Consider the following 25,010-nt stretch of genomic DNA (forward strand, 5'->3'; position numbering starts at 1 on the left):
ATCAAAAAAAAAAGTTATGCAAAAATCATCACCAGATGGCACTGTTAAAACAGAAACACGTATTACATCCTGATCCAACCATATAGAAATAATATCCTTCTCATATTCCATCAATATTCCCTGAACAGATTTGTACTTGTTCTCGAGGTCCTTTGTCAGCGGTAGGGTCTGTAGAACCAAATGGTCAGATATTTCCATCATAAGTTCATTCAAATGACAGTCCAACGCCCGGCACCATCTCAGGCGGCCTGCAATTGGTGGGAAATTTCTGGGAACCGGTGGATCATCTCGTTGTTTGCGAAACAATTTTAAAATTCTATCGATCTCCTTATCACAATATTTCAAAATCCGCTGATATTTGTCATCCATTTTGGATAACGGTATTTTTTCGCTGACCTTCTCAAATCTCACCAAAAACCTAATACACTGTGGAGTCTCCCAAACTGTATCGAAATTCGTTTCAATCAAGCTTGCAATAGTATCTTTCAAAGTGTCAGTTTTTCCGATGAATCTGTCAAAATCCTCATTGAAATCGGAATTGCGATGGTCAAGATAATCGTATTTTTTTGAGAGAATTTCTTTCTTGGCTTCTTCGAAAGCTGTCGAAGCTTCTTCAAGAGCTTCGCCAAGTAATAGTCCTTCGAGTCTCCTTTCAAATAGATGATTATAGTCATCGATGAGATTGAACATTGAAATGATTTTTGATAGGCGATCGCAGAATGTGTCAAATTTACCAAAAACAAAATTTTCCGAAAATCCAAATGGTGTCTGATTTGGGAGAAATGGTTGCTCGCGTACGGTATAGTAAGTTTCGTGGTAGATGTGATTTAATTTTATACAGTTGCCTAGTTTTGTGCGAATAACATTGCGGTCTTGAGACCAAATTGTTTCCTTACTTCGACATGTGATGTATGATTTGCAAGTTTCTATCATTTGATTAGTTATCTGTGAATGAAAACATAAACACTCTTTCTTAAGGGACTATTTTTGTGTTTGTACAATTTTTATGTTTGAGCTGGAAACCCAAGTGAAGGTTTAATTTGCAAAGTAAGTGCACATACTTATATAATTAGGTGCAATCTTAGCCATGTTTCTTGTTTCTGAATTGTTACGAAATTTCTTGACATCTATCAAACTTTTTAAGTCCAACTTTAATCGAAAAGATTTGGGAGTCGATTTAAATGTGTCTTTTTTGTATCTGGTAGTCACCAACAACATTTTTTTAAGCTTAATGGCAAACAATATTTAATATAATAACCTGCATTATATACGTGGGGCATTTCTACTTAACCAAAAACAAAGATTGGACGCATTGAATATTTGTTCTCTTCAAAAAATTAATATTTAAGGACTGACATTATTATTATTAATATACCTATAGTCCTATATGTAATCAACCAACACATTTCAATAAAACAAACGGGTATCTTCAGTTAAAGTTACTTAATGCTATTGTGTCAGAGATCTTTAAATTAGCAGAAACATAAACAGGGCTAAACAAGACGACAATACAAAACAGTGAAATCATTCAGTCATGGATATTGCATTGGCTGTCAAATTCTTAAATCAAAATGGCGATGGAGGTGTGTAATTGATATCTCTGTATGTTATTTGATGACATATCACATTTGTACAAAACAAAAATAAACAATCTATTTTATTTACAAACTACAAACAATGTGGAGTGAATTTGTGCATTTCCTTGAAAAAACACTAGCATTTGATAATTTAAGCCTACACTTTCACTAGTACGAAATTTAGAAGGTCCTTGATATTATGCCTGCCTGGAAGTTTTATGAAATTTTATTTCCCATCTCTTTCCAACTCATGTCAGGCAATGAAAAAAGCCATGGCAAATATGTTGCCTCGTGTATAAGTTTTTAAGGAAACTTAAAAATGTTTATTTTTAGCAACTTGTTTTGCCGTATTGAAAGGACCGCGGTAAATTTAAATGACCTGCTTTTAAAGGCTGTGATTTTCCATTATTTTTAATAAATGATTTTTAATTTAAGGGTATTTATGAATTTTCTGAATTTATAACATTAACCATTTTACTCTTCACATTAAATTTTTGAGATACTTTCAAATTGATCTTCTCTGCAGAATTAATATGGCATACAAACTTTGACAGTTCTGTTTTGTCCGTATAAATTATCAAATTCAAAATAACGTTAAAGATTCTTATAAATAGTTATCATACAATTTTTATAGATTTTCGGGTCGCTTAATATAAAATCAGGATCCTGACAAACTCAGAAATATTATATCAAAAAGCAAAAAAAGGATACCATACCATAACTATATTTAAGGTGAAGCTAGACCAAGGAAACATTTCAAAAACAGATACATTTCTGAAATATTTCTTTGGTATGTTTATAAAATATTTCTCTGTTTCCCATTCTAAATTATGAACTTTGTTTCCCAAGCATTTCAATATATAGAAAGTTCTAGAATAGTATTTAATCTAACTATAAAATGAGTCGAAAATGTTATTAAATTGATAAAAATGTATGAAATAATAAAAGTTTTGTGGGATCAACTTGTCTAAAACTTTAAAAATAAAATAAAAAAAGCCGAGTCTGAAATTTCTGGAAATATAAATTGTGAAAAAGATGAGGTAGAAAAAGAAAATCATTATGTTCAACACGAAACACCATCAGTGCTATTTATTTTACAATCCATTATCACTCACAAAACTGAATACATAAATGGGAAACGAAAAAGCATTTCAGAAATATTTTTGAAGCCCACATTAAAGAAATATATCAGAAACATTTCTGCATTATTGAAATATTTTGTATATATATAACATACATTTCAGAAACGTTTTTCAAACACTTTTTCTTTAAATGTTTTATTGGTGTGGACTCCCCTTTACATTTCAGAAATTATTTCTTAGGAGCCATTCATAAAAACTTCTGGCGAAAAGATTTACTTTCTGTAAAGCTGGCATTATTTTGTTGCCTGGAATTGTTTTCTTAAAACAATAGATCACTAAACACATTTTTGTTAATTTCTTGAAAGAACTCGTATTTCTTACATGAGTTTGAACTGTGATCTTTTTGCAAAAAGCAAAGTTGCTTTACCAAACTGGCTGTATAGTTAAGCCTTTAAGGCATTGAACAAATATCATAAGTCTTGTATTATCTATAAATATACACAATTATGTTGAACAAACATTTTAACACAGATATATTGAAACAAACATATTTGTTTCTTAAAACAAATCTACGATTCTTTTCTTTATTCCTGTAAAATATAACTTCTTGTCTAAAAATATTAAATAATTCTTACTACGATTGCATTTCAAAATCCCATAAGCCCAATTCCTTTAATTATACTTGCGCATCTTATTCATTTGAATTTCCTCTTTATAATACCAATTTGTTTATTTAAGTCTTAAAATATAACATATTTTCCAACTTTATATTTGTATCAAATGTCCAAATGACAAATAATCTACAATCCAAAATGACATGTCCATATGTTTTAATATAATATTTCAAACTGAACGCTTCCATTGATGTCTCTCACAATGTCTCTACCAAATAACAATTTCAATATGACAGCGCGCGAATATAAAAATTTCTTCCCAGCAACCTATGCCACTACTATTGAAAATGACAACTACCCGAACCTGATGCAGCTGTAGCTGTCATTTCAAAGTATACTGTGTAAGTGTTCGGTTGTCAAATCTTTTTCACATTCACCGCGCTAAAGAAAAAATTACATTCAATCTAAACAATAGTTCATGTTCGTAAATCACTTGCAATTAAGTTTATAAATGTCAAACAATATCTAAATTAATTCGATTCAAGTTAATATTGATATTTGTTGGACATTTTAGAACCATTAAAATGTCTCAAAGTCCAAGTAAGTAATTTTTATCTCTACGACAGTGCGTACAAAAGTATTGACAACACCAACTAAACCCAAGCAAAATTGACAGCGAACTCTATCGGTGTTTAGAGGTAGCTGTTTTCTGTATAGAATTTTACCTTAGGACAACCATTTTGCGACAATATACATTGTATATATGTATGTACATTCATATGTAAATAAAGACCTTAACAAAATATAATTATGTTGCATGATTTTCGGTTTCGGAATCTTGGTATTGTTTTTAGAAGTGCAATCAATCAGTAATTTTTATAAGAAGAAGAAAACATATCCCGGGAATTTTATGTTTGACGCATCGAATATTGTTAAAGAGAATTCTGACATTCGGCGTCGGGGTTTTTTTTTATGTTTCTGTTTTATTTTATCCACCTCTAGTTTTATAACTTTATAATCTGATCTGATTCAGGTAGGTAAGGAAGGTGTAATAGAAAGAAAATACTTCATACTGACATAACATATGCGAAGCGAAGGCAGCTGGAAGAGAGGTTGTAGTTTTGTTAATGTAGATTCGTTTATGACTATATTACGGCTTTTTATGGTAGATGGGATTTTCTTCTGTTTAGGTGGGTATTTTGTTTTTATTTTGACAAGAGTGTAGTGATTTTAAGAATGACTTATGAAAATGGTGGTAGATGCTTAATTAATATTTGTTTTTTAGTAAAATTAAAGAAAATATTGTTGTATGCGAGCGTTTAGGTAAATAAAATGATTTCAGAGATGTTCGATTTCTTGTGTAACACAATGGTCGGGGTTAAGTTCGTTTATACATTCGTGTTTTTATGGCGCGATGTATTATGAACTCCGAATGGGTAGACTTTTGGTGTCGCCGGTGTTGTTGTTTTATTTAAAATTAAAATAACAACTTGTTCGTTTTTATTTAAAATAAAAAAAAAAAAGAATTTTGAATTATTTTGAAAAATATATTTAAACAAAACGAATTTTCAGAACTTTTATTTGAAAGGATGAATACATTAAAAATGTAAGGGTGTTTGAAAAATTAATTTAAGGTGTTCGAAGTACATAAAGTTAAACAAAAAATACATGGTTTTTCTGTCACACAATTAAAACAATTCTTTTTAAAGGACTAGTTCCTGAATTCAAATCTTGCCATAAAATGTATTTATTACATAAGGTTTTTTAAATGAATTGAATATGCCAAAGAGAGCCAAAAATGTAGTTTATGATTAATCTTATACCAAATAAATAGGTACATATGTACATATATGATGATTTTCAAATCTTCTTCTTTTAGTTAGTTAGGTTTAAATTGTTTTAGGTATAATCATTCTTAATTCCTGAAAATTCGTATTCGATTTAATTTTTAGTGCTGATTCCGAATACGAACTTTGGTCTTAAACATCTGCTTGAATTTAAAAAAATACTCCTTATTTTTACATTTTTTCAATATACATATGTAAAAACCTATTGTAAACTTGTTAAAAGTACCGATTCATTATAAAAACAAAAGCTACTTCCAAATGTTTTTGCCTTTTCTTTGTATAATTCATTCAGCGTATAATCGAGATTTATCTGCGACAAGAAGTGTCTACATATGAACCAACCACATTTTTCAATAATTGTTATTAAATGTTGAAGAAGTGCATTTTTGAGGGTCTTAAAAACAATTCTTAGTTTTGATTTTTAGAAAGATAGATTTTGGAAATCTGGTACCTATTGCCTTATGTTTAAAATGTTTTTATATGAAATAAATTGATCATCTTGTTTCTGCACATTATCAGTAAAACTTATTCCACGGCAATTATTTTCTGTAGTAATACAAAATATAAAAAGACATGTTCTGAGAAATCAACAAATATTTTTAGAATTATTTTTGTTACACTCAAAAGACGCGGTATATTTTTTATTTATTGGGAGGAACAAAATTGGTACCGTAATTATTTTCTTGATTATCCGTGGCATGATGGATTGTGCATGGGACTATCATACGATAGGTCTTGGGTTCAATCCCTACATGTGCCACCTAAAAAAGATTTTTTTCACGGGCAATGCCTCTTAAAAGTACAAATCCTCTAAGAGTAATTGCTGTCATGAAAAGTGCTTTCTCAATTCAGCCGTTAGGATTTGGCATTAAAACTGTAGGGCCGCTCTATCCTAGACATGACTCCCACATGAATGGTTGAGAGCTTGTTAGTCACTAGACCCCGGTTCTAAGGACTCTCGCTCTTGCGCCATCTAATTTACTTCTTTAATTATTTTCTTGACGACAGATTGTTACAATAGAGGGTGTTTTAACAATACTCATGGAATAGACTTTGAATCACCAACTGTTCTAATCACAGTCTGCCTACAAATTACAAAACTAAAATACGAACGATACTTGAGTATAACCTCCATCTCTAGGCTGGAGTTCTAGAAAATGACTAAGCCTCTTAGACAATATTCAAAAAGCTTTAAAAATGATTGGTAAAAGTTACCTCAGTCGCTCGAACTTAGCCGTTTATTTTTATCGATTTTTTAACGGACGTAGTCAGTTGCATTCCTCCGTAATACTCGAGTTTCTAAGTATGCCTATCAGTGTAGTCCAACTTCGTTCATACTGTGAAGCACAACTACGAGAATGTGGGCTGCCTTACCACGTTTTATTTTTCCCTGTCATTGCAATTTTCAAGAATTCAAATCCAATTAATTCACTCACAACACCTTTGTAACTCCTCCATCTCTTTCTTATTTTTACACCGTAACTATAGAATATAGTTATATAAAAACCCTTTAAGCGAGAGCTTATTACAAAATAAAAAAAGTAAAATGTATTTTAATGACTGGTATATGCACATTATGGTAGAATTAATGGAGACCCTTTAATTTATAAGTCTTTTATTTAATTTAAAAAATTTGTTCAACTATTAAAACACCCTCTATTTCTCTAGATCTGGAATGTCTCTACTGGCTTTTTGAAAGAACATAAATCTTGAATATTAAGTCGAGTATAAAATATATATTTAAATGCTAAGATGAATAAAAGGAATACATGTATGTATGTATGTATATATTAACCGAAAGAATAGATAACTTATAGAAAGACATCTCAAGAAGTTTTTGCTCAAATACCTACATACCTATATAAATACAAGCAATTTATATTGACGTAAAATAAAAAAGAAAACATGGACAAAGACAAAAACATCCAAACTTCCAAACCAAAAAAATACAGAAACGTTTGGCTAGAGGCTCCATTGAAAATGATGCTTAATCTCGTAATTGAGCATTCACAGAATGTTGAAGAGTCTGGTAATGAAAGTATTGAATACAAGAGTCAATTATGGAAGTATGTTAAAAACAAACTTGACATTGCTGGGTACTCTTTTACAGCTGCCCAAATCGAAGCAAAATATTGCTTTCTTGAACGACGATACAAGAATTTGGGTTCTCTTGATTTGAAAGAATTAGCAGCATCTGGAAATGAATTTATAGAACCGTAAGAAGTATTGCTGTTTTTACATAAGTCAACATTTAAGCAATAACATTTTTTTTCTCTGTTATCAATTTGTGTATAGTGAAGTTGAAGACATTCCTGAATCAGTTAAAGCCATTAGAAACAATAGGCAAACGGCAAAACCGAGATGTAGCAAGAATTCACAGGAAACGGATGTTAAATATGGTACGTTGAAGATAATTTACATGTTTATCTTCTTCAAACCAAAAACATGTACCTTTTTTATTTTATATACATTTTTGAAAGATATAATTTTACTACAGAAATTAAGTCCTTTTTTATTCATACCTTTCATATCATATCATAATTTCATCTCGAATCCATCTACATTTCATCACACGAACACAAAGGTTTTAATTTTTTTCAATCGCTTATTAGGTCTCGGTTCTTAATTTTTCCTCAAAATAAGCTTATACTTGGTTATCATTAAAAAGCTGTTCAGTTATTTAAAATTAAATTTAAATCAATTTTTTAAAGTGTTAATTTTTAATTTCGTGTTTTATTTTCAGCGGAAATGTTCAATCTCCTTGAATCATGGGGCCTTGCTGACCTCAAATCCAAATTTAAAGGTTCGATTCTATTTTTGTTGCCCATAAATATTATTTAAACAAATATTTCTTTTATAGCCAATTATATAGTTCTTCAAGCATTGGAATACCTTACCGAAGCCGATATAATTGAGTTAATTCCAAAAATTGGTCAACGGGCTATATTTCGTGCACGACTTAATCAATGGCGACAGCAGCAAAAGACATCCATCAACGTACCAGAACCAAAAAAAATCAAACTTGAACCTGGCACTGAGATAAAGTCTCCTCCTGCTCAACAGCCATTTCAGCAAGAAATACAACAGCAGTTAGAGAATCAGCAGCCAATAGAACAGAACACTACACCTCAGCTCCTACAACCTCAAAATGTTGTTCACAAAATTTACGGAAATCTAACAAAGGTTACCCCAAAGCCAAGAGCAAGGAAAAACAATAAAAAGGCAAACAATGCCGGCAAAAATACTCAAACTCCCAACATGCAGTCAAGAGTACAACAATTTATCATAGGCTCACCCCCTCAAATAACTTCAACAGCAACTTTAGCAACGACGACGACAGGAACTGGTATTTGCCGACTTCCCTCTCCAACAGCTGTTGCTGCAGCACCTACCGGTGGTACAAAAATTGCAATTAGTTCTCCAACTTCTCTTTTTTATAATCTTCCACCACATATTGAATGCCGGCGCTTTCCTTCCATCACAAAATCAACATCTCCGCAAATGCACTCTCCAATCCCTAATCAGATTCACAATATAGTTTCTAATTCTGTTCTTACTCCAGTCTCTGTTCAGAACCTTACGCCGATTTCTAGTAGAATTATTAATTCTGATAACTTACTTCGTTTGTCTCAACCCAACCAAACTGGTTCTAACTTTGAAGCAGATCTTACACCATTTGCGACGTCTATAATCAGAGTCGAAACTAACTGTGAAACCCAATATCCAAATGCGGGAGACCCATCCTCCCAGAATCCTGTAGGAAAGTTCAAGCGAACAACAATAATTCAAAAACTCACTCCTGATAAGAAAACTACCAAACCGCAACTAATTGCACCAAAGCCGCTAATAATGCCCAAACCCATTGAAACACTACAAAATCCACAAGTAGTTCAAAAATCCCCAGAATCGGCAAAGTCTCCTGAGGTTCCAAAACCAAAAACTATTTTAATACCCAAAGAGGAACCAATCGAAATAATTGAAGACAATGACGAAGACACATGGAATGCAACACATTCTAATGAGTTTGATGAGAAACAAACACATCCTGTGAACAAACTACCGTTTATGGAAAAAGAACCTGAAACAGATCATCAACATGAAACAATACCCGAAACAGAAGTAGAATCCGAACAAGAGGCAGAACAAGAACAAGAGCCAAATCCAGAAGTTGAAGAGTTTACACTAGCCGATGCTGTTACAGAAATACCCGATTTAATCAAAGATGAACTTTTGGACTCCGATTCACGTTCAGATCATGAGGACAATGATAATAACAACGAAAAAGGTCTTTTAACGGAAATGAAAGACTTCAAGGATTCACAGGAATCTCAGAATTTGAAAAAATCCGGGGATACCCAAGAAGCCAAAGGAGACATCACAAGACTTGTAAGTTTTCTTTTTTTTTCTGTAAACTTAGGAATGAAATTATTATTTTTCAATTCATGTTTCTATCGCTTTTTAGGATATTCGTAATGTGTTGATGACCTCGAAACTTGGGCGACGTGTTATTAAACGATATGTTGCCGAAGAAATTTTGGATGAAGGCACAAGGAGACTCCTCGTCGAAGTCGTTGCACAGTATTGTTTCGATAATAAAATTCACATCACACCAACTTACTGCAAGGACATAGCCGAGGAGATAATTGAAATTTTTCCAAATGAACGAATGGTAAATTTAATTTTGTTTAATTGAGAATTTGTTTTCTTTAAATTTACTATTTTTCTTTTCTAAAGGAGGATTATTGGGTTCGCAAAGGAAGAAAATTAAGACCTCCAATTTATAACAAATTTCATTGCATTCGGCGAGATTTCTTTCGCAGAAAAGCTCTCACAGATGCCCATGCGAAAAATAATAAAGAAATCGAAAAGAACAACGCATCGTCTGTGCAAGATAATGATTATGATGATGATGATAATCTTATAATAAGTTAGATTTTAAGTTTTTTGTTATTGTTATCAATTACGAATATAAGACATTTATACTATTTCATAAGATAAACATATATTGAATTCTCATTAATTAATTTTAAATAACTTACCTTAACCATAAGTGCAGATGTCCGTTCGGATGTGTTGTAAAACTGTGAAACACTGTAAATTAGACGAACTGTTTGAAGAAGACTCAATATTGATTCTTTCATGCAGACCTAGAAATATAAAATACATATATTATGTAAGTAAAAGAAGTTATTGATTTTAATTAACTTTTGAGATCGAGAGAAAATGTTGACGAAAAGATCAAGTATTTAAAATGTTATTTTCGAACATCTTTTTTACAGATAGCAGGGTGGTAAATATGAGTAGGCTGAAATGTTTTCCTTACTTTCTTCCAACCATTTAGAACGTGAATGGACTAGTTCAGACGAAATAAGTCAAGTATCAAGTAACTTATTGGCCAGCTGCCAAAAATTGGAGACTTAATCTTCATAACAATGAAGTCAAGTCCAGTTATGCTAAATGACAGCTATCATTTATTTTTTTCATTTAACTGAAAGCCGAACTTTATAACGCTGTTATTTATTCCTTTTCCTCAAAATTCTATTAAATATTTTGTCTATAGGTAATGGTTTCTTGTCAAGTCCGGAAAGGAATACTCAATATTTCCTTACAATACAAAATACAATTAGTAGTGAACTTGTTGCATATCAAAAAAGTATTTTGTAAACAATAATGTTTTTGCGCGATTAAATGAAGGATAGTAAAGTAAAGTTCCCAATTTGAAACTTAAAAATTAACTATGTATTTCTCTTAGTAAAAAGATAATGTTCAAAGAATGCAGTTGACTTCAAATGATGTCCCTCATATTGTCTAAACCTGTCCATTTTTTACTTGAAGGTAAGGTAGATTTCTAGCACTTGATTGGGGAACTCCCAAAAAATTACTTCCAATAAAGGTCACTTCATTGGAAATTTCATTGGAAAGGCAGTCAGTAAAAATCTCTCTTGCTATCAAACCAAGTGAAGTCTACTTACATATGTCAAAAGATAAGCTTATCATGTTTTTCATTCAACTGAAAGTTTACTTCAAACTCTTTTTTTACATGGTTGGCAGACTCTGTTTGCAAAAACAGCATCTGCTTAAGGAATTCGAAAAATTGGTCGCATTCACAAAGCTAGTGGCTACGTTGTGAAGGGATTCTGATTGGCTAAATCAAACTAAAAAAGTAGTTGTAATTTCCCCTCCGACGTAGTGTAAAAAATTCGGTTACAAAGTTAGTGGAGAATGATTTTGACGTTTCAGAATCATATGCTCGCTAAAGACACCCGGATTCAAAATGAACTACGTAGCCACTAGTTCTGTGAATGTGACCATTGTCGCCAAACCCCAGGCCAGGTTTTTGTCCCCATTTTGATACGGTTAAAAGGTTGTGCTCGGGTTTTATACCTTTTGACCTTACATTTGTTGATGGCAATCTTAATGGCGTTGACAACGCCTTGCCAAAAATTTTCTTAAGTAGTTTATACTTCGTACAACCTACACTCAGTAGTGTTGTTGTTACCTGTTCAAAAACCTTATGATTAAAATTTGATAGAAAATTGGCTGCCAAATTTGTTTCTGTCACTTTTGACGGATAAACTTGTTTATGAATCTGCCGATATTAAACGATCTTCCAATCGTATACACTAACTTATAGTCAAGAGGTCTGTATTTTAAATTTTTTCATAAATGTCACTAAAAAATATTTTCCATGCTGTTTTTTAAGTAGTAAAATTAATTCCAACACTTACCGGATCATCTAAATATAAAGAGTGACAGCATGACTCCATTGCTTGAATAAATTTCGAATTATCTCGTGCTTCATTATAGCAAAACGTAATTTTGCGATCAGTGATTTTCCAGTGACGCATAATTCTTGATCCAGCAAGAAACAAACAATGCAGAGTAAATTGAACTTCTTTGTCCTTCAAGAAAAAGAAATACACAAATGAATCATAACCTGTTTTTATATTTGGTAAAAGAAATAGTAAAAGACAAACCTGTAAATGTGCCAACAATTGTGAAAATTGTGCTCCTCTCTTCTTCCAATATTCCAATTCGTCCTGTGGTCCGCTATGATCGTTTTCCATTCTCAATTGTTCACTTTCACCAAGAATCTTCATTATTGCCTTTATCCAATTGGCAACTCTTTCTTCCAATTGCAAACAGAACTCTTGATTTTTAGCCATTTCTTTGACCTCTTCGATTTCGTCAATTTTTTCGAACATTCCCGCTCCATCGGCAAAAACATTGTAATGATCACAAACTTGTTCACAAACACGAAGTGCACTGCAAAACGATCTTAATCCTGGCAATAGTTGACCCTTTATGAGGCCACAGCTGACATCTTCGTCGTCACCCTCAAGACTTGGAAAAGCCAAAGCTTGCATGAATACATATTCGACAATGCGTTCGATTGATGTTACTAAGCCGATGTTTTTGGCATCAATCACACCACAATACCTGAAAAAGACAATAGAAGACGATTTTAAATGGAAGATGGACTAAACTTATATTTTTTAACTTGTGAAATTCTTGATATGGACTTAAGTAAAATGTAAGAAAAACCTTTAATAAGTTATCATATCTAGATGAGGATTGATAAATGGAGTTTTTATCTCTAGAGGTAGTTGGAGTTTTTGTAATAACATCGTTACACAATCGGTCAGTTTATAATTTTAAGATTTGTCTAAATTTTCGCAGATGGATTGACAGAGCACAAAAATGAATAAACAAAACTATTATTAGCTTTGCATTTCTTTTCTTCCCCTTTTAATTGTTAGAAAGAGAATTCTTGAGAAAATCATACAAATTCTGTTCTCAGATTACGGACAGCAAAATTTGAAATTGTTTAAATTTCTGAGAAAACGGGAATCTCTCAGATTTTAGGAATATAAACTGGCCAAATGTAGACTAATATCCCCAATTTATAAGTGTCAGTTTTACAAGTATAGATATTTAATGGGCACGTTCAGTTCAGTTCAGACAACATAAGATCATTCGCAGTTAACTGCAACTAGTTATCTTTTCAGGTATAGTAAATTTTAAACTTGGAACTCTACTTCAGAATATTTTACCTTTAGCTGATATTTCAGAAATTACCAACAAAATTATTATCAACAAAAAAGAAAAACTAAAAATGATGAACTGACATAAGATGTCTTGATTGGGGGCATTCTCCAAGTTAGTGACTACGTAGTCAAGTAATTCTGATTGGAACATCGAAAAAACTTGATATTCACAATCAGCTGCTCGTTAAGGACTCAAAAATTCCAATTGAAATGTATCGTTCATTATTTAAATGTTAATATTCACAAATTACTCATAATATAATCTTATATTTGATTTTATTGAATTTAAAAACAAAAATATTATTTAAAGTTCTTAAAACGCAAATATTTATATTTTACATATTTTCCTTTTTTGTAATTAATATGACAGTTGCAGTTGATTAGTTTCGTAGTTAGCTAAGCAAGATCTTGAATAACTTTCCAGTTGAATTTTTAAGTCGAAGGCAAAGGCAGGCAAACTTACCTTGCTTTCAAGTGCATTACATTGTCTGAACCTGCTTAGTACACTACAGGGAACGGCACGAATTTATACGATGATACTTCGTAGAGCAAAATTAAAAAAAAATGTTTCTATTTTTCTACAGCCATATAACAAGCAGTAGGTTGGGAACTCAAATTTTTTGATGCAAAAAGAATAACTATTTTCAGAATTTGGAGAACACGTAAAAAGTTATTATCAATTAAAGACTTGAGGTATAGTTAAAAACACAAAGTAACAAAAGTTAGCTTTTGGTAACAATCGATCAGGAATGCTTTTCTCAAATTTGGATAACCATTTGTAGAATTGCAGAAGCAAAGCTTATTAAATAATTAACAAAATGTTAAAGATTTGACAGTTCCATAAACAATTACCGATTGACGCACATACACATAAGCTTCGTAATTAGAAATTTGAACAGCAGTTTGCATAATTGTATTTATTGATATTATTACGTTCCTAGGGCGGTCTGTCGGTTTTAATATTCAGTTACATTGTCTATACATTCTTATCTGCTTCTATTCCTAGGAACGTTTTCCCAATTTCGAAAAGCCCTGCATTTCAAGAAAGAAATATTATGTACTGAACTTTGATTGTTAATAACTTTTTATTTGTGCTTCTCAAAATCCTAAGACTTCAGTCCGAATTTCCATAGTATTTTTTTCTACTTAAAAATTCGTAAAATTCTAAGTTCACATTTTTGTGAGAATACGGATAAAACTTCTTGAATTTTAAGAGCATTTATGAACAATGTTACTAAACATGAAATAAAATAGACCAATTAAAAGATCTATCAAATCTTTGACAATTTGTTAATTATTTGAAAAACTACTAGTCGAAATTCTAAAAATGGTTATCCACATTTTAGGAAAGCATTGCTGATCGATTAGTACCAAAAAAAAACAGTTTTGTTGCTATGTGCTAATTACTAACTGCCAAGCGCCAAACCTTTAATTATTAATAATTTTCAACCCACACTTTAACAAATTCCAAAGAACATGGTTCTTCTAATTAATTTTGTAAGTGTTTTCCAAATTACTTGCATCCATCAAATATCCCCGACTAAAAGCTGCTATGGTTGAACTTTCTCTGCTATTTTTTACTTTTTATTCCGTACTCCGAGTATAGTACCCAATAAAATTTTGGAAGTGAAATAGTTAATGTTTGTCTTTATTTGAGTTATCAGAACCTTAACCATAGAGAATTTGTATCATAATATAACTTTATGTACATTTGTATATAAATAGTGTAGTATATGTACATATGTACATATGTAGCTCCTCTATGACCAAAACAAATCTATGCGTAGGTTAGTCAAGATGAAAAAAAAAACAAACGTGATAAGAAAACTTTTCCAACACCCAAATACAATCCAAGTGGTGCTAATCTGCCAAACTACGCACCACCCACTAAAGGTATTTGCCTTCAAGACAAATTAAACTAGAATGCAAAAACTTACAAATCCTTTTGAAATCCTTCTTCGGGCAATTGTTTTGAAGTGTTAATCCTAAAAATGTAGATGCAAACGCCTGTAAAGGCGCACGTCCAACCATCGGTGAGAAATAATTTCTTCGGTTTCGGATTACTACCCGAAGGTGAAACACCTACAAATAAAAAGAAATAATTCAAGTTCTTATCTTATCAACAATTTTTAAAATCGTATTCCAACCTTGAGGAGTTTTTGAGCTGGTCGAAACACCCCCGGCTCTTGATGGACCTGGCTTATTAGCATCGGGAACAGTTTGAGTTTCCGGTTCGTCTACTTCTTGGTAGAACCATAAGAGTTTGTTCTTCATGTTGGGCAGGAAGAGTTGATTTATTTCATCCAACTGTTTTTTAACACAAAAACAAAAGAATGCTAAAATCTAAATAGATAGAAAGTTGAGATATTCTACCATGTCCCCTTCAAAAATGTAGTCCATCAATTGATGTCGGGGCAAAGCTGTCCCATCAATCAACAGCTGAAATGTGAATTCCAGACGAGGATCCATTTCACCTCGACGGGCTTTGCGTTCACATTCCTCTCGTCGACGCTGCGCTTCATCATCGGTTTCAGTCATTTACGGTGGTGTGGTGTTATTTGGATTTAACGGTTCGTGCGTGATTTTTTTTCAAAAATTGTTTTGTTTTCGTTTTATTTTTTATTAAAAATTGAGAACAAAAATCAAAAAATCTCAATTTAGATTTTTTCCAAAAAAAAACTATGGAAAATTCTTCCCTTTTTCTTAAAAATTTCAATCTAAAAAATACATGTATAGTTTAGCATATTTACAGCAAAAATGTGTGTAAAATGCTTTCAAAAATATTCATTTGTGCAAGCTTTGGGGAGGTGCATGCTTGTTTCATGAAGGTTTCTGGGATTTTATGTGCGACATATTATGGAACTACAGAGTGATGAAACTTATTTTTTTGTTTCAAAAATTTTTGTTCATCTCTGAAAATAAAATTCAATTTAAATTAAGGTTTTAGAATACATGTTGTACACATTCACAAAGTTTTCAATATCTGGAATTTCTACACTCCAAATGCAAAATTAAAAATAAGTATTAAAGCAAAATACGGACCAGTTTTCAAAGTTTTGTAAAAATGATTAGTTTGGGAAAATCAAGTATAATTAAAAACGAAAATAATAAAAAATCAAAGTTATTTGAAGTTGATTTAATCCTTGGGCACACTGAAAAGGTCTGATGTGATGACCGGAGTAAGAAAATTGTTTACTACTTGTAGTTTATGACTATTTTGTCCAAGACTTACTAAAAGTTGGAATTGTTTTTTATTTTAGAAAATTATAACAAGCATACAAAATAAATAAATAATTTTAATTATTTCGATAACAAAATGACAATTGTAGAAATGTCAAAATTGACATTTGATTCCCTCAGCAGTACGCTTATTAGATTCATGAGGTTATAGCTCTATTACGGGTGTCAACTATCAACACCATGAACGTGCTCAGATTTTAGATCTTTTGTGAATGGTTCAAATTGCCAATATTGGTATTGGGGTTCTCACACTTTTTGTTCATTATCTTCAGTCAATCGCAGATTTATTATCTATTGATAAAATATTTGTGTGCATCGCTATTTTCAAAACCATATGAGAACTACAGAACGTTTTTGTCGGTTAATTTGAATCTAAACAATATAATACTTTTGAACAAGAAATGATTCAAAACCAAAATTAATACTTCGAACACGATATGGCTATAATGGACCTGTCAAAAAAAATTCCAATGATTGGTTTCACTCATTAACACGAAGAAAAGCAAACTCACGACATAAAACATTCAAATAACAGGGTGGTCATTCCGTAAAACGATAATAGTTAGACGATATCGTTTAGACGATTGGCTCACTTCACGTAAGACGATAATCGTCAAAGTGATATCGTCAAAACGATAGCATTTGCACGATAGCTAATTAGGTATCGTCTGCTATTAATTATTCAAGTAAAAAAGTTTCGGTTTAGTTTAGTTTTGTTACAAAATGAAAATAAAAACTCAAAAAATACAATGAATTCGGTAACAAAGAAAATTAATAGATGAATATGACCTTCTATCTATTCTAACCCATATGTAAGCATTTTTTTATATATTTAAACTTTGGGGCGGAGGAACATTGGTATATTCGACAGGCAACAATTTTAGTATCGCTCTTGCACAAAGCACTAGTCCAAAGAAGTTTTGGAAACAACAAATATTTTTGAAGCCAAGTTATGTTCTTTGTGGATAAAATGGAGTCTTCACTTCCTTCCCTTGGACAAAATTGGGATTATTACTGCAGCTGATTTACAAAAATATCAGACATTGAACAAAATGTTTGATATTATAGTTTATTCTTCGGCGGCAAAAAATTAAAACACAAAAAGTGACAATAACAATAAACATTACAAAACAGTTGGCATGTTTATTAACAATACATATTTTGTAAATTTTCAAATTTTCCCATAGAGAAAAACCAAGTTTAATAACATTTTCAAGTTATTGAACAAGCATTATCTTTCGTTGAGTTCATTTTGACATTTGGAATATACTCAACGAACTTATACTGAAAACGATTGAACGAGACGATAGTGATAAAGTTACGTGAAGCAAATTATTTACGATATCGTTAATGATAATCGTTTTGACGATCATCGTTTTGAAAATTACGGAATAACTACCCAGAAATCGATCCCAAATTTCATCAATTATTGAAGTTTTGTCTAACATTCAACCATGAAGCAATAAAACTTTTCGTAAGATTTAAGGCCCAACTAACATAGGCATAAGCTAGCATATGCGCGCATAAGTAAACGTGCGAATACAAAGAATCTCAATACGAGTGAACATAATGGAGTCTAGCTCCGTTTCGTTCAATTTTTCTCAGTTTCGTTAACTTAAGCACACTTAAGCAAGAGCGATCCCAGTCGCTCGCCGCATTAGTAAAATCTGACATGTAGATACGTGAGTAAAATTGCATTATGGCTATGCAGTAATTTCGCAAACTTAAGTGAATTTTCGTTGGGTTTTTGACATAAGCTTATGTTTGCTTATGCCTATTATAGTTGAGAATGTTTAAATAAGAACATAAGGGGTTCAACTAAAGCATTACTACACTTTTTTAATACTATCGGGGGAACAGCATCGGGACCACCTGAGCAGTCATCATTCAATAACAGATCAAGGACCGTTAGCACAGGGACGTGACTACTGCGAAAAGGATTGAAGATCAACTTCTTGAGGGCTATTAACAAATGACTCACAGAAATTTGTTGCGAAAGCGTTACAGATATCAACAGTTTTATCTAACGAAAGGTCTTGTAAGTGAAGTTAACTGGAAAGCCATCTGATTTTTTCTTTAAGTTTACAAGTTTCCAAATTTGTTTAGGATTCTCTTTCAAAGAGGTGCCCATATCAGTAACATAACAAGCGTACACAAAATCAGAAAGAGACTTAAATTCATTAAAGAATTTAACATAAGCAAAGAAGTTGATTGGAGACAGAGTTTTGAGATAACTTTTCCATGCCTTATTTCTTTTGTTACGAATTGAACGCAATTCTTTCGTGTACCCAGGGTGTTTAAAGTTAGTATTTCTTGATTTCTTAAAAGTTAGATTTTTTTCTAAACAATTATTAAGGGTCTTATAAAAAATTGAAACTGCTTCGTTAGTATTAGAAAATGTTAAAGTATCAGCAATTCCAGAAATGGTTAAATCTTCAGACAACAACTGGAAATTAGCTCTTCTGAAGTCAAAATTATATAAGAAATCAAAGGACTTAAGTCAAGAAAAATGTCTAAGGGGGGGGGGGGGTGATATTTATCAATATTAGTAATTCCTGATCTAGATTCTAGAACAAGAAAATACTAAATCGAGTTCCAATTGTGAAGAAGAGAGAGAGAGACTTTAAGGCAAGATTCGTCTTCCGATGGAATCCAGTCAATGTGTGGTAAATTAAAATCATCTATAAGTAAAATATTGGTGTCAGAGCAGGACAAACTGATGACAAAGTCTAATGCTAAGGAGAGATCGCTATAAACAGACTCTTAACTTTTTAGAGGAATATAAACGTTTAAAGTAAAAATAGTCGTGGTCTGTACCATTATCTTTACACATACCAGAAGAAGAGAAATATGTACTTTTTACTGCTATGAGAACAACTCCACCTACATCCTTTTCATTATCAACATGACGATCATTTCTGTAAACTCCGAACTCTTTGCTGAAAAGTTCTGTGTCGGAAAAACCTTGAATTAAGCCAAGTCTCTGTCAAAACGAAAACGGCACGTGGAAATGATTAAGAGTTGAGAAAATGTTAGCAGTCTTATTACGAAGTCCCCTTACGTTTTTAGAAACTAAGTGAGAAGTTATATCTTCCCAACTACCAAAACTTATTAATTTTTTACTGCTTTCATATTGGAGGAAGAAATATTTCTGAAATATTTTTACCATAATCTTACAATTGAACAAATCACAATACTCCGTTCATAAAACTGATTTTAAATCAGAAATTAATCAATTTATTCGAACCAGACTTGTAAAAGAATCCAGTCTTTTGTGAATGTATGTAGTCTTTTAAAATCATTTATTGAATTCAATTAGAAGACTAGTGGAGATTTATTCACTAAGTTGATCCACATTTATAAATCCACTGATTTCTCTTCTACTATTATATCTTGAGGCAGGGTGTCCCAAAATTAACGCAAGATTTGAATTTACCGCCATTTTTGCAGTGAAGTGTTGGCAACCCTGGAAAAAAAGCAATTTGACAGCTAACAGTATAGGGTTATTAAAAATGGAGCGTTACACGATAGAGCAACGTGTCTTCATTATTAAAGAATATTTCAAAAATAGTGAAAGCTTGGCGGCTACACTTCGAAAATTTGATGCAAAATATAGTCGGAATAGTGTTTTAACTTCGCCAACTGTGAAGAGATTAATTGAAAAATTCATGGAGACTGGATCCGTTGGAGACGCCAAACACACTGGTCGTCCAAATTCGACGTCGTGGACAAGAATTGCAAATTTCAAGAACCTCTCTACAGCGTATACTCACCAAAGATCTGTGTCTTCATGCTTACAAAATTCAATTAACACAACAATTGAAGCCTAATGACCATGGACAGAGAAGAGAGTTCGTTGAATGGATTATTGAACATCAACAAGTGGACCCTGATTTTTCGAGCAAAATCATCCTAAGCGATGAAGCACATTTTCATCTTGATGGCTTTGTCAATCGCCAAAATTGCCGCATTTGGGGTTCCGAGAACCCACATGTGATTTTCGAAAAACAAATACATCCACAACGCGTGACTGTATGGTGTGGATTTTGGGCTGGAGTCATAATTGGGCCATATTTTTTTGAAAATGATGCTGGTCAAGCAGTGACTGTTACTGATGCTCGACATGATTACACAGTTCTTTCTGCCAAAATTGGATGATATTGATGTGTCCAATATGTGGTTTCAACAAGACGGTGCCACATGTCATACAGCCCGTGAAACAATTTAATTACTGCATGAGACATTTCCAGGTCGTGTACTCTCTCGTTTCGGTGATCAAAATTGGCCTCCTAGATCGTGTGATTTAACATTAGACTTCTTTTTATGGGGTTATTTGAAATCACAAGTCTATGTCAACAAGCCCACAACCACCCGTGCATTAAAGGAGGAGTTTCAACGCTGCATCAATGAAATTCAGCCACATTTATGCAGAATGGTCATGGAAAATTTCAACAAAAGAGTGCGCATGTGCATGCAAAGCCGTGGAGGCCATTTGTCCGATGTGTTATTCCATACATAACCCTATCCTATGTACTTTACGAGTCAATAAAAATATAACTATCAAAAGACTAAAAACGGCGTTTTCTATTTAATTCAAATCTTGAGTTAGTTTTGGGACAACCTTTAATTACACCTATTTTAAACAACGACAAACAGCTTTTGGATACATTTTTGCATTAACAAAACCATTTAGTACTCGGGAACAGGCAAAGATCAAATAGTCTAAATTTCCAAAAATTTTGACTCGTTAAAGTACAATTTTTTCAACAATCATCCCGTAGGAAAAATAGGAATATGTTCATATGCTTAGTAATATTATGTTACATAAAGCAATTATTCAACCAAAAATTATGACCTGAGACTTGGAGAAAAAAAATAAAAATATAGATTAAAAGTTAAATTTTGTTCGAAGGTTATACTCATATTATGTAATTTTTGTCTTAAAAAACAGTACACAATATGTTTGCAATTAAAACTGAAAAAACGATTACAATATAATATTTACATGTTTTAGTGATACATCTGAAATTTGGTTATTTCTCATTTAGTTTCAATACTGTTTTATAATATTTACAAAAATATATTACATAATCCATATGAAAATGATGATGTCCTTGTAATATACCTGTAATATGTCTCCCACTTCTTCCTCATCGTCAGAACTACCAGAATCGCCTGGTCCATGATTATTTTTATGGACAAACATTATATTTTACCTTTTATTGCACAAATGAATATTATTTTTGAATATTTTCACTATTTTTTTATATTTTTAATGAATCGTATATGAAATTCCGTCAAACTGATGGAATTTCTTTCGAACAATTGATTCAAGTATTGATCAAACATAATTGATATAGAAACGCAATGCGATGGTATTTTTAAACAAGAATATTATATTACTGTCATTATCATTTTTTTTCCATCAAACTGATGGAATGAATGAAATAAATTATAAAAATAATATGTCTATAATTCTGTTCGTGAAAAGAAATCGTGATAATAGAACCGACGCGTCGTTGGTGATGGGCGGTGAGAGCCTAAACCGGTAAGAAATACCTTGGTTACTAAAGAATCAAAATTCATTCATAAAATTTTCGGCAACGTTTCGATTGTTTTGAAAACACGAATAAGTAAAACGTCGTGTTTACCCCAAAATAGACGAAGTCAAGGTTGTAATAATAATAAAATACATGAAAGGATTCATACCATTCATGACAAAGTTAAGTTCTTTTCGGCATTCACACATTGTGTATCCTGTAACTGTTGCATTTTGCAGAAATTGAATGAACAAATCAACAGCTTACTATTAAGTAAATAAATAGTTTATTTTGTTTGTTTTTGTTTGCACTAGGCAGGTTTAAATGGAGTTACATACAATTATTTTATTTAATCGCTCGGAAAGAAACTTATGATATCTGCTATCACATCATTGATCGTTTATTCATTCGGACTGTAAAAGAAAGTTCTTTTTCGACTATTCATATGTACATTTTCCGAACAGCTGGGGTGTAGTTTTAAAGAAGAAATAAAAAGCATTTAATTTAAGTTTTTTTTTTTAATTTAACTTTATTATAAATATAAGGGTTTGTAATAATTTTTTTTAAATAATTTTGGGCAAGTTCCTATCATGGATGTCTCATATAAATTCCAGACATGAGGTCCAATTTGTTTAGCAAATGGAGCCTACCTGTCTGCGTAGACAAGTGACTTGACATAACCCCACAAAAAAGTCCAGTTGTGTTAAATCTAATGACCTCTGACCCTTGAGGCCACGCCACAAACCTGAGCCGCGAGATAATGCACTCACCAAAAGATTCATTCCATAAATCGATTGTTTTGTTGCTTCGCTCCAGCCGAACTATTGTTTTGGTTTCATCTATTCATTATGAAATGTCTAACCAAATTATAATTTTCATCTTAAGTTTCAGAATGTGGCTAATCTATTACTATAAACAGCAATACTAGACAGAAATTATTTCCTAAAGTTAACAGCTAAGGTTACAAGGAACTCAAAAATTTAAAGAAATAATAAAACGACCTAAACAGCATTTTTAGGTTTTGAGACTATTTTAACTCATGAACTTCTTTTTTACTTGCGACATATCGAGTCCTTTCTGCCAATTTATCGTTAGTGCCAAAATAATTAAATCGAACAAGACAAATCAAAAGCTTACTACTTGTCTTTTAAACCACTTATACCCTAAAGCAGTATTTTAAATTATTAATTATGCTTAAACTAAGACATGACAATAGCATTCAAGGCTTCATGAGTTACTAGAAAATTTTAATTTTCTTTTTTATTTATATCGTCGCTTACGATGAAATGGCAGAAAAAGCTCGATATAAAAAGTACATATATTTTTTTTGAATTAAGATAAAAATATATTTTATTATAAATTCGATATTTTGAAAAAAGGTCAACATGTTGTAACGAAATTTTAATGTTAAATATAATATTTATAACCACTTCAAAACTGCATTCCAACAAAATTTTATCTAAAAATCAATTTAAAAACAATTCTCTAACGATTTTCGAACCATTAAATTTATTTTCCCATTTTTGATTAATTAAATGGCATTATTTATTTAAGTTATTTGATTTAAAGGTTAATTTTTAAATTTTAAAATATAAGTACTATTTGTAAACAGTGTCTTTTGATTCAGGAGCATGTTCCTGCCACCCAGTAGTGCACTTCTATAAAATTTGTGATGATTTTCGAAATGTAGAACACTTATCTTAAATATTTCCAGTAAATTTTGTACCTTAACTAAATTCCTCATTAGTTTTCTTAATGAACTACAGATAAGTGATTTTCAATAGAAAAACGTAATAAAAGTAATGTTTTGTTCTTATGACGAATTTCCTATATTAAAAAAAAACAAAAATAATTTTGAAAACAGGAATTTTTAAATTTTAGCGTATTCAAGCACATAGCTAAAGTCAGACTTCAGATTCGGTATTATCATCAAAACTTCACTAAAAAAGCTTTTTTGTCAAAATCATGACAGCATAAGATTCGTTTTTAAGATTAAAGATGTCTACGAAAGTTTTCAAATACTCTTTATCCCAGTCTCTAACGTATACTATCTAGATAGTATCGGTCATTAGCTTTAAACATCTTTAAAGAAACTTTTTAACATTTTTTGTTTTATTTCTACAGTATTTTGTTTTATCGTAAGATAATAAAGTAATACGTTCCTAATTATAAACATGATTGCTCTTAAAAATAAATTTGGAATAAAAAATATGTTTCCATTCTACAATAAAAAAATCCATTTCGTAAAGAATATCTAAACTTATAGAAAGATGTATTTAAATCCAGTAACATTTGCCTATATTTTCAAAGACTTACAAACGTCAAGCTCTTAATATGTATCTCAAAAAAGTATAAAGTTGAAAGCTTTTTTAACTCATTCACACTTTTTTTGAAAAATAGTTTATAGTTCTTGGCAATTGACAAACTCTGATCAACTTAACGTTTGAATTTCAAATTTTCAAATCTAAAATTACATTTAAACAATGGAGTTATAAAACTTTAAGTTGGCAACACTTTTTAAACTGTAAATCATTTTCTTTGATTTTGTATTTCAGGAATTTAAGCCATTTAAGGATCAATTTTGATTCCAATTTTCAAAAACGAATTATTTTATTCAGCGATTAAGCTCACTTTTGGTTGAATGAACAAGACAATCAAGAAAACTGCTGTATTTCGATTGATGATAATACTCAATTTAATGTCGAGCTACCGTTACATACATAAAAACGGACTGTTTGGTGTGCTTTACGGGTCGTTCGAATAATTGGTTCGTACTTCTTTAAAAACGATGCTGGCCAGAACGTGGTGATAGTGAAGCTAGCTACTGACTTTTTTGGTCATTTATTAAACATCCGTGATGCGAAGGAGCTGTGGTTTCAAAAAGTACACAGCTTTTGTCACAATTGACGTTAGGAATAGGGCCCAAAGAATTCGCCTCTAAGTCGTGCTGTTCAAATGCTATAAATCATATTTAAATTATAATGGCAGAAGATTATCTTTAAGAAAAAAGAAATTTCGTGCTAATTAAAAAACATAATCTTTCTTTTATTACATTTCAAAGA

At 31.6% G+C, this 25,010-nt stretch overlaps 2 protein-coding genes across 6 annotated transcripts in view; one reads left to right on the plus strand and one right to left on the minus strand.

The window, feature by feature from the left end:
- Positions 1-21,698, minus strand: part of LOC129953873 (dynein axonemal heavy chain 5) — a 106,637-nt gene extending 84,939 nt beyond the window's left edge. For 2 of the 4 annotated variants that reach the window (XM_056067391.1, XM_056067389.1), the window contains exons 1-8: positions 21,534-21,698; positions 15,542-15,679; positions 15,316-15,475; positions 15,106-15,250; positions 12,098-12,560; positions 11,849-12,022; positions 10,160-10,267; positions 67-945 (exon numbers count right to left, since the gene is read on the minus strand). In XM_056067391.1, the coding sequence (XP_055923366.1) occupies positions 67-945; positions 10,160-10,267; positions 11,849-12,022; positions 12,098-12,560; positions 15,106-15,250; positions 15,316-15,475; positions 15,542-15,679; positions 21,534-21,614 (2,148 nt within the window). In that variant the 5' untranslated portion in view covers positions 21,615-21,698. Of the gene's footprint in view, positions 1-66; positions 946-10,159; positions 10,268-11,848; positions 12,023-12,097; positions 12,561-15,105; positions 15,251-15,315; positions 15,476-15,541; positions 16,027-21,533 lie in introns of those variants that run through there. The other 2 variants (XM_056067390.1, XM_056067392.1) reach the window with 2 other exon arrangements.
- Positions 3,652-10,306, plus strand: LOC129953874 (uncharacterized). 2 transcript variants are annotated; one of them, XM_056067393.1, is made up of 7 exons: positions 3,652-3,873; positions 6,789-7,336; positions 7,416-7,519; positions 7,864-7,923; positions 7,981-9,506; positions 9,583-9,789; positions 9,855-10,306. In XM_056067393.1, exons 2-7 carry the CDS (start codon positions 7,026-7,028, stop codon positions 10,050-10,052), a joined length of 2,406 nt encoding a protein of 801 aa, XP_055923368.1. In that variant the 5' UTR covers positions 3,652-3,873; positions 6,789-7,025; the 3' UTR covers positions 10,053-10,306. The 2 variants fall into 2 exon arrangements, with proteins under 2 accessions (XP_055923368.1, XP_055923369.1); XM_056067394.1 differs by lacking the exons at positions 6,789-7,336; positions 7,416-7,519 and having other exon boundaries at positions 3,653-3,873.
- Positions 21,699-25,010: the final 3,312 nt, after the last annotated feature.

This window comes from Eupeodes corollae, chromosome 1, assembly GCF_945859685.1.
Source record: "Eupeodes corollae chromosome 1, idEupCoro1.1, whole genome shotgun sequence".
Lineage (NCBI taxonomy): Eukaryota > Metazoa > Arthropoda > Insecta > Diptera > Syrphidae > Eupeodes > Eupeodes corollae.